The sequence below is a fragment of the Chelon labrosus genome (assembly GCF_963514085.1).
Source record: "Chelon labrosus genome assembly, chromosome: 9".
Taxonomy (NCBI): Eukaryota; Metazoa; Chordata; class Actinopteri; order Mugiliformes; family Mugilidae; genus Chelon; species Chelon labrosus.
The window spans coordinates 14,956,541-14,967,568 of NC_140359.1; the positions used below are offsets into that span (position 1 = coordinate 14,956,541).

Sequence of the window (11,028 nt, forward strand, 5' to 3'; positions counted from 1 at the left end):
TTGCGTGTGTCAGACAGACTCCTCCATTGAGACACCCACTTTTCTCACACCTCCTCGCCAGTCTTGTTGGGACTTATGACTCAAACTTAAATGAGTCCCTTTTTCTCACTCTCTCGCTTTGACCAAGCAGAGCCGAAGCGCTTCACCCCACTGAGTCTACCTTCCTGTGCACTTAACGCTAAAAGTCATCAATAATGACTCAGACCTCCACCTGTGATATAATACTTTTTTATTTCTGTTTGAAAGCTGGGTAGGCTGGTTGTTGTTCTGATCAGGACTGAGAACGGTGATGGAGTCGGGGAGGAATGTTTGACCTTTAGGGCCAATAAAAAACCACCTTGTGTTGAACAAGCTAGTGTTGTCTCATCACTAGATTGTGAGACCGTTAAGTTCAAGCTGGACTGCCACCTCTTGACCTCAGATCTCAATCCAGATCTCCACCCTGTCGACTGGTTTAGAATATTTTGACAGAATACTAAATTTGATCTTTAAGGGGGGTCGTGCATGAGAAAAACCACTGTGGGGCTTCTTTATTTCAGTTTTCCATTTCAGCTGTACTCAGTAAAGAGCAAACCTTGTGCAGCTCGGAACAAAGAGTTAAAGTTATGTAAAAGGGTACACGTTGGGCTTCAAACACCTCTGGCTTTGACTTCTTGTTTACAAGAAATGGAGTTGGCTTGAGGTCTAGTGTTAAGGCCAAGACGTTAAATTATGCCTGTGAGGATTCTCGGTCTTCCAGGTATAAATAATGTATTAATAAATAACGTTTTAATATCTAAAACAAAGGACATCCATAGGCTTTCATTGTTTTAATATTCCAGAACAGCAAACGAGGTGCAGCCCTTAATGTTGGGGTGCGAACTCCAGTGAACTGTTCCATCATCCAGCTTTTGTTCTGAAGCCACTTGGATGACTGGTCACCCTTTTTCAAGAAACCTCAAACAAACTGTTTATATGTTTTAAATATCTAAAACAAAGCCAACACGTTCTCCAGATCCCTGTGCCACTCTGCATGCAACTAATGTTGGTGAGAGTGGTACCTGCTGTAACAGATTCGATGCAGTAGAACTGAAGTGCAATGTTGCATCTGTTTGTATCATGGCACCTCCAGGTTGGCAGGGGACCTCCAGTGTGTGAAGAGTTCAAATTGTGGTTTATTTGAAAGTAAGATGTTGAGAAAGTGCCTCAATAGATGTTCAGTTTTTCAAAGATAATGAAAATGTGTGTGTGTGTTTGTGTGCGTGTAGTCATCACATGACTCAGCAGTGTTTATACAGACTCAGTCCAGGCACGACTGCACAATCACGCGCATAAACACGCACTTTTTTATTTTTTTTTTAATCAAGCCATCAGGATTCTCTCTCTCTCCCCAAATATGACTCGGTCTCTCCGCACAGTGAAGCACAGCCTCACACCTCTGACCTGCCTGCTCACACAGGGGCAATCTTTGGAAAAGCAGCAAGTTAAAGCAATGCCACCAAATCCCATCCTCTGGTTAAACTTGATCTAAACTCACAGAGTGTGTTTGTGAGCAGACCTTGAACAAAGAGCTGGCTGCTGTCTGGGAAGGGTTGGGTCTCTTCTCTCAAGGCTGAGATTTTCAGACGCCGGGACCAGAATCGGACACGAGGCAGCAGCAGGCTCGGTAAGGACATATCTTTATGCTTAAATCCCCCCATAAAAGTGAAATCTGAGTAGAAATGGTGCACATTTGAGGTCGGGTTGATCACGAACAGAGAAAATATTTACAAAGCATCAGTATAGTTTTTTTTTTTTTTTGCATCTTTGGATCACAGAGACAATCTAAATGGTTTTTCTTTTGCGCTTCATTTTTAGCTTTCCAAATCCCGTCCTATAGGTGATCACTAAGTAGCAGTTGCAGTGATACAGATATGGATGCATGTTCATGGCTGGCTGTGTGGGCAGTTGTCCGAGGTTTTCCAGTGAAGCGTCAGATGCACCTCAGTGTTTGGTCACCGGTTATTTCGGAGCCGGTGATCCTCCCGGCGTCCTGACGTCAATTTATAAGGACCCAGCAGTGCCGGGGCGGCAGGCAGACAGCAAAGAGCTGAGGGGAAGAAAGAAACTGAGAAAGATAGACAGAGAGAGGGAGGAAAGAGAGAAGAGCCGGACCATGTTGATCTGATTCCCCGTCAATTGCAGAGTATTCTGGTAGGATTGCTTTATTTATTTTTTATTTTTTATTTTTTTTTTCCCCTTTGATTCCTTGTATGGATTGTGAACCAGGCGTTCAATTAGTGATATTTCGTTTTCATTGTGTGTGATACTAGAGAAAATGTTTATCAGTCGGAATAACCCAGCGGTTGTTCGAGTAGCCGGTGTTCAGATCGGCTATAATGGCTGTAATGGCTGTATATTATAGGCTAATACTGAACGGTGTCCGTAGCAGCAGAGCCTATAGTACTGTGAGCGGTGTGGTATAACGGTGTAACCGGGCTTTTTCTTCGGGAGATCGCCGTGTCCAGTTCAGAGGACACCGCAGTATCTCAGTGAAGGGGTTTCTTCTGCCTGTCAGGACTGTGAATCTCTGGGCCAGCTGTTAAAACGCGGCAGAGTGGAGGCAGACCATCAGTATCAACTGACTGAGCCACATCCATGTTATCTGTGTAATGAATAAATAAATAAATGTATAAATTAATTAATAAAAATCACACATGTTTTAACATAAGCGTTATAAAATCAAATATTGTCTTGAGCTGACAGGGAGAAGACCTTTCATGAAGCTCATGAAGGGGATTCCTCTGCACTCCACCTGACTCTACATCAGCACTGAAACCACATCACCATAGCAACAATTAGTAAAACCAGCACTATTTGTTCCCATCAGTAAATAGACTTCACAGTAAAGCCCCGAAGGAGAGCACTTGAGTGCCTTATGCGGCTTCGCCAGGTCATATTGCCCCTCAGAGGGGTATGATGACGCTCTTAAATTTGCCTTGTATCTCACCAGTGACTGACCACAGCCTGAGCTGAAGAGGTGGGTCCCAGTCCTAAGTCTGCAGCTATGGGGAAGGACTACTACAAGACCCTGGGAATCCCCAAGGGCTCCAACGAGGAGGAGATCAAGAAAGCGTACCGGCGCATGGCGCTCCGCTTTCACCCTGACAAGAACAAAGACGCCAACGCAGAGGAGAAGTTCAAGGAGATCGCTGAGGCCTATGAGGTACTCAGTGACCCCAAGAAGAGGGTCGTCTACGATCAGCTGGGAGAGGAAGGTGAGCAGGGGTTGTGTTGTATCTGCCTCTATCTATGTCTGGATCATTGAATGAAAGTGGTCAAAGAGTTCAGGCAGAGCTGGCTTGCAGAGCTTTGCGGGTGACGCCTTGTTAAACAGGCGTTTTGATGGATTAAGTTGATATTGAAATAGCTCAGGAACAGACCCAGCATCTAATATCACAGTGGAGCCTTGGTGGGTTCCAGTCACTGAAGTAATAATGCTGCCTCTTCAATTTTTATGTGCCGGAACATGTGTGTTATTATCTATTGTTATCTGTATTCTCAACAAAACTTACCAGCTCTAATACTTTATAGTCTACCTCAGCTGCTAGTGTAGTGTGCGTATAACTGTGTGTGTGTTAGCTGACAGACAGATGGCTTTAGATCATTACGTGCTTGAGATATGAATAGCAGCGACTGCTGTAGTTTGCATTTGTGGGTGTTTTGTGCATGCGTCTATGTTGAAAAGGTGTTTGCGTGTATTTGTGTGAGTGTGTTGGATGGAGCGACCTGGTATTTCATAAGTTCCTCCACCAGCAGCACTGTTGGAAGATCAGTGATGCTGTGGGATTCTTCCCGCCCACATGTGCTTCGCTCACATATCTACCATTACCCACACTGTGTCTTTTCTGAACACGGTCCTGTGTCTGCGCTAACAGAGTTTACATTAATGTGTGTATTCAGATGGTGGGTGTTTGAGTGTGTACATGTGCATAGGAAGTCTCACATCCTTTCCTCACCTTTTTCTCTCAGGTTTGAAGACAGGAGGCAGCAGTTCTTCAGGTGTCCCTGGCAACGCAACGCACCACTACACTTTCCATGGAGATCCCCACGCCACCTTTGCCTCCTTCTTCGGTGGCTCCAACCCCTTCGACATGTTTTTTGGCTCAAACCGTGGCCACAGCCGCTCAAACGGTTTCTCTTTCCACAACGACCATAACATCGACACAGAGCAGGACATAGATATGGATGAGGATGACCCCTTCTCTCATTTTGGGAGACCGTTTGGTTTTCCAGGAGGGATGAACAATGGTTTCCCAGGAGAGGGTCGCAGGAGGAGGGGGGTGCCATCAGAACGCCTGGGGACCAGCCGAAAGCAGCAGGACCCTCCGGTGGTCCATGAGCTGAAGGTCTCGCTGGAAGAGATCTTCCACGGCTGCACCAAGCGCATGAAGATCACCCGACGCAGGCTGAACCCAGATGGGCGGAGCATGAGGACGGAGGACAAGATCCTCAACATTATCATCAAGAAGGGCTGGAAGGAGGGGACCAAGATTACTTTCCCAAAGGAGGGAGACGAGACCCCTGAGAACATTCCTGCTGACATAGCCTTTGTGCTTAAAGACAAAGGACACGCCCACTTCAAGAGAGACGGTTCCAATATCATTTATAACTGCAAGATCAGTCTAAAAGAGGTACGTCCGTCTCTTTTGATCTAACCTCTCTCTCTTCTCTCTTTCCTTCTGCTTTTCTATCATCACTCCTTTGTTGCAGGCCTGCATATAGATCATAAGATAATGTTGCTGATGTTAGGAATTTGATTCCTAGTAGTGCAAACCAGGCAGAAATGTAATGCAGGAGCAGTGTGGATGAACATCCAAAAATGGCACATTTCTTTCTCCTTTTATTCATACCGTTCTTGTCACTCAACATGAGTAAGGTAAAGAGATGTGGCAGTGATTTAAGGGCAAGATTATGTCCTGGGTAGGTGGTCATATCAAACATTTTGTGGAGTTAGGGTGTATCTATGGAGGTGTTGCTGGAGGGCTGGATCAGTGAAAGCAGAATCTCCACAGTCACTGTGGTGTGAGAGAGGAAGCAGGAATGTGGTGTCCTTGTGTGACTGGCCTAAAGCCACCACTTTAGCCATCTGCACTGCTGTATAAAACACATACACAAACACATAAGCAGGCGCACAAACGTCGAGTTACACACAGCCATAAACATGCATGCAAACATGCACACTCTTGCATCTTCAAGTGTGTTTGCAAACACACTCAGTCAGAGATGGATCGTAGTGTGACAGTGGTGACAATCCAGGCTGCTATTACTGTGACTGGCAGGACATTTAATTAGCTGCTCCTACAAGGGCAACGGGTCCAGCACCGCTCTGTCCTGTCTGTGAATTACACAAGCTTTAATGTTTCTAATAACGCTGCCACTCACTGGTCTGCGCTCCACATGGCCAGCTAAATGGCAGGTGTTCTCAAAGAGTTGGAGATGTTAAGGTTTTTTTTTTTATACTCAACTCAAGCCAGTTTTGAAGAGTTTTTAGTTTAAAAGCAGCACTGACTCACAAATGCCCACAGAAGTAATGCACTGGAAAACATGGGTGCCTGCACACAGCAACGCTATGAAGGCTAGTTAATGAGAGCACATTAGAGTCTGTTGAGTCACATTAAGCGGGAGGTGGTACTTGATCAAACCTGCACAGTAATTAGGTTTGCACTGCAGAACTCCTACAGCTAAAACCCTCTGCTCTAAAAGCAGCCAGATAAGAGACTTAAGTCTGACGCAGCTAAAGACGAGATGGGGGAGTGAAGGGGAGATGTGGTCGTGGTGGGAGGTATCTGGGGAATATTTGGGAAGTGGGTCAGATGATTTTGTATCCAAAGCAAATAAGAGCTCATATTCCACTGCTCCACTCTGCTCTCCTGAAGATGCTAAACGCTGCAGTGAAAACTCAAGACAGAGGCAGATGCATGATGTACACAAGACAACCTGCCGCATATAATGTTGCAAATCTATTGCAATGCAACTGTAGGTAATGTAGTCCAACCAAGAAGAGGATTGTTTCCATGTCCATATGCAAAAACGGTTGGAAGGTAAGATAATGATACTTAAAAATACAGATACCTTTACCTTCTAATCGCTATTTGGCTGATCAGTTTTCTTTTTTGTGCCTTGATGTGCAGCTTAGTTTAGGTCAGCCAAGCTCATTTGACCATGCTCTAAACTCCCAGGAGAAACTGCTCAAGGCAACTTGCAGCCGTGCATTGTCTTCACTGTGACAGCAGTCAGAGGCAATTAGAGAGTGTAGCACAAACTTGGCACACCAATTTCCCAGAAACCAACCTATATCAGGATCTACACAGCTGTTTAAATGATGTCTCTGCAGTCTGTGGCCATTGTCTTTTCCTAGCTTGAGTCAGTGCTGCACTCAGTTCAGCAGCATAGCCCATATTCAGAGGAAGATACGGTGCTAAGTGTAGCTGTTGCATTTATTGTGTGAATCCATTTGGTTCAGTAAAATTTAGCATTAGCAACGAGTATTCAGGAAGGACCGTGGCTACAGACAGTCCACAGGTTTATGAGGACACTTTGGATTGTGAGGACACTTTTAGCTGGTCCTCACAGCAATAACAAAATATATCTGCTGGATTAAGATATGACTCCAGGAAATGAACGCAAGTCTAGAGAGTAGTCTTACAATTCTTATAGTGTGTGTATGTGTGCGTTTGTTTCAGGTTCTATAGCCTTGTTGTCTGAGCTGAGGCTTACGCAATCAGCGGGCCCTCGGATCAGCTGGCAGTGTGTGTCGAGCGTCATGGCAACCTGTCTCTGTGTAAGACTTGTGTTAGTCAATGGGACTGTTCTAAGAGGATGAGCCACTACTCTCCATTACAGTCAAAGGGTAAATCACCCTGTAATATATGTAGGGGGTAAAAGGACGTTGATGTCATGGCTGGAAAACTCTGTCTGGCCTCCGAAGCAGCTGCTCTGCTTGACCGAACTTCAACTGTCGACGTGTATACTGATTGTTTAAAAAAAAACACCAGACGAGACGAGAAAATCCCCCAGAAGTCTTAATACAACACTGACCAAGTAATAACATGGATGTGGTCTTAGAGGTTAATCATGTGCCAGCGCAGGCGAAATTCCAATTACATCACGAGTGGCTGGTTGATTTAAAATTAATCGTGTAGGAGTTGGTTTGTTTTGAAAATACCTGAGAGGGAGAAGTGACTTAATGCTCCTAAAACTAAAAAGCATAAAGCTTCTGGTCCTTCCTAAACAGAACATACATTATACATTACATCTAAGCCAGCCTCTTTATAACCATTCAACATATTCATTGTGAGTTGGTTGGTGTCATTCGATAGCATTATTGGTGTTGGATGTTTTTAATTGTTCTACGAGATATTAAAAGTTATCAAGTTACCATTCTGTTTGTCCTTTTTACTATCTTGACCTAGAGCCTTCGTGAATTTTGAGCCATCCACAATGACTCTCCACCTGCCTTTCTCCACACCTTTACCACATTTATTCACTGACTTTATTATATGTGATAATGCATTTTGTAACAGTTGCCAGCAAATTAATTATATAAGAAAAGGTTTGTTATTCGTGCGTATGTTCATTGACTGGCTTTTGCATTTAAAGTTTTTTTTCTTCTGAATGATTCACTGGAAGGCCTGTGAAGTCGTGATAACCACAGGTCTCTGTGTTTAGTTTGGCGCTCTATGTACTAGACTGGATTCACCAGGCGTTGTGATGAGGTGGCGAGGCTGTGTGTGTGTGTGTGTGTGTGTGTGTGAATATATATGCATGTGTGTGTGTAGGGATCTGACAAGCCCTCCAACTATTTACGAGCTCAGCCGATTCCTGCCTCACTTCATTAGCCCCAGCTATGAGAACGTTGCTAAAATTAGTTCCCTGTGCAATGTGTAGCCCCTCCAATACAGACACACTTATGCACACACACACACAAAACTTTTCCACTGCCAAGTCATATTTTCTGTTCCACTGCCACTCTCTAGACCCCACAGTGCTGTAATCAGTGATAAATGGTTTGTCAGGAAGACACACTTTCTGTCTCTTTCTCTTACACACACACAGTGAACACATACAGAACACACGACAAAAATTGCCTAGCGTTGCATAGTTGGGGAAGATAAACTTCAGGTTTTACTTCATGGAAACATTAAGTCATTGAGATAGTCATGGCTTTGGCATGTCATTCCTGAGGATATTAACCCTCTCAATCTCCTTTTCTCTCCAGGCATTGTGTGGCTGCACAGTTAGTATTCCCACGCTGGAAAATCGGGTTATCTCGCTCCCCTGTCACGACATCATCAAGCCAGGGACGGTGAAGCGACTCAGAGGGGAAGGCCTGCCTTTCCCGAAGAACCCGTCACAGCGCGGTGACCTCATTGTGGAGTTTTCGGTCCGTTTTCCTGACAGGATCCCTCCTCAGTCCAGAGAGATTATCAGACAACACCTACCCCAGTCGTAGGAAGACACGGCTCTCATCCTTTCACCAAAACACACAACAGACTATACGCAGAAAAACTTTCATACACTCCCTTATATTATACTTACCCTCCAAATGTCCTGTTTCACCTCACACAGCACAAAACATAAGCTGTGGTTTGTAGTGACTTCACAGTGGGAGGATGAAGGATGAGTGTCAACATGAATGGCAGTTCCGGGATGTAATTTATTCATGTTTGTTTTGTCTTTTTACCCAAGCACACACGCAAGCACCTGAGCAGGGGAACGGTGCCGAGGATGGGCTCAGCACGACTGTGGCTTTTACCGGAACTTCTTTTCTTAACTGTTTTTTACAGATTTATCGGTGGTTTTATATGCTGTCCAACTCTCTGATCCTCGTCTTTTTGTGATAGGATGAAGCGTGGGATATTTTTTAAAGGAAACTTTTAATTTTTTTTTTCTAGGATTTTCTTTTACAGTGTGGTGAAAATAGGATTCTTTATTTTTACCTTGAGTGTACCAGCAGCTTCAGCGTGTGCAAACCCTGGTTTTACCGTAACTCTTCCCCAACACCTGATTTTCTCATACTTTCAGTCCAATAAAGCATTGTGCTTAAAGTCTGTAGGCCGTTTAATATGATCTGTCTCCTCTAAAATAAGTTGATGTGTGCATTGCCACAGCGCAATTAAAGTCTCACATCACTCCAAACATTATTAGCGTAACTGCTGCATTGGGAAATCTGGGAATGACAATCACATACTGTAACAGCAGTGTAAGCTTGGACATTACAGTCTGCTCATAATATGGGTGCTTTCCCTTCTGAGCTGCGTGGCTGCTCTGAAGTGCACAGCCTGGCTCAGTATCTGAGGAATATTTAGGTGCCTTAGCGCAGTGTCATACCACATATGTGAACACACACACACACACACACACACACAGGTCACACTGTAATACAAACAGCCATGATGAGGGTACAGCAGACAATGCCCTATGCTGTGCTAGACGTTACCATTAGAAGCTGGTAATTTGAGGAAAACCGTAAATAAGCAAAGTCAGTACTGTATTGTATGTAAGCAAGAACATTTTTAGGGAGAACTTTGATATAAGACTGATGATTTTTTTGCCAATGCATCCCTGAAAAGTGCCATACAAGTACAGGCTGGATTTCCCAGAGGACCGTAAGCATGAAGTTAATCTTGAATTCACAGAAAACAGTTCCTCTGGAAAACCCAGCTTTGTTGTGTATCCTCTGCTTTCTCTTGTGGCATTTGAAGGCCATGTCTTGGTGCTACTGTGAGCAGAGCCAAAAATAGACCACATTGGTGTCTACTTTTTGGCTTCAACGAGCACTCAGCTTGTGATTTGATAACTGCTTCTGTCCTCTGCAACACGTGTACGTCAGACTTTTACATACTATACTGCAAGTAGAAGCCCCTGTTTAGGAAACAGGTTTGTAATATTGTAGGAGCTGTTCTCTGTCTCAGCTGCAGGGGGCTCTGAAAACTCTCTTCAGCTCTTCCTGCTGTAGTTTACAGCGATGATGAGATGTACTGTATGTGCGAGTATGGATTATGCAGAGAGCCATAGCAAGTCATGTGTATTACGTGTACAGGGAAATGTTTGAATGAATCGCGGATGACGAATGCACTTCTACGTTGTAAAAGATACCGACAAAAGTATGAGATGATGGGAGAGACTTGAATGACTTGTCTGAGTGTGTGAACGTCCTGCCTCTCAGAGCCTCAAAGGACGCCGGACTGTGGCTACAGCCAGACTGCACATGTGCCGCTGCTGAAAGTCTCACCGTCACTGCTTATGTGCATTTGACAATATTTATGAATTTTTTGTTTTTTTTTGAGATGACAACAAATAAACCAAACGTGTGAAGTTCGCAGTTTGTGTCACTCGAGTTTGTGCCCTATGAATTGCCAGTTGCATCACACATGACGATGGTGCGATCTGCACCGAATATGATCTCGATGAGTGTGTTTACACGCACGTCAGAGTCACAGTTTTCAGTCTCAGGGTATGACGTGTGCATGGAAATGAGTAACCGGATTTTTCACATCCTTCTACATCCTTCTACATCACATCCTTCTAAGACGTGGGTCATCACAGCATCCAGGTTTCCGATCATCTGCCCATATGTGTGTCTAGACACTTAACTCACTCAACAAATGATGAGGAACTCAAGTTTGGTTTCAGCCTGTGTAGCAATGGTGTAAGTTATACACTTAGTTACTGTAGATGTCATTATATCATTTCCAAGCCGCTTTTCTGACTTTGTACCACATGTAACATCACTTGACAACACTTGATGGAGGTGATCATAAACAAGCTGGGTTTCTGAAAGAAACAGCAATAGATAAACACTCTTACTCTGAAACACGACCTTGACTGGGACACATCGTACAACACAGTAGTGGAAAGTATATTTCTTCTTCGTCTATCTGAGTTACTTCTGAGATTTTATATAGTTCTGTCATGGTCTTAGTTTAAAAACTTCTTGTAGCACAAAAGGAAAAATTGTGCAATATTTTATCAGAAAGCAAACAGTGAATACAAATCTCTTTTTTC

The 11,028-nt window shown here is 44.1% G+C and overlaps 1 protein-coding gene across 1 annotated transcript; it reads left to right on the forward strand.

Moving 5' to 3' along the window:
- Positions 1 to 527: 527 nt before the first annotated feature.
- dnajb5 (DnaJ heat shock protein family (Hsp40) member B5) lies at positions 528 to 10,883 on the forward strand. The gene is made up of 4 exons (XM_084551651.1): positions 528 to 2,172; positions 2,972 to 3,236; positions 3,991 to 4,652; positions 8,240 to 10,883. Exons 2-4 carry the CDS (start codon positions 3,026 to 3,028, stop codon positions 8,471 to 8,473), a joined length of 1,107 nt encoding a protein of 368 aa, XP_084407777.1. The 5' UTR covers positions 528 to 2,172; positions 2,972 to 3,025; the 3' UTR covers positions 8,474 to 10,883.
- The last annotated feature ends 145 nt before the right edge of the window (positions 10,884 to 11,028 follow it).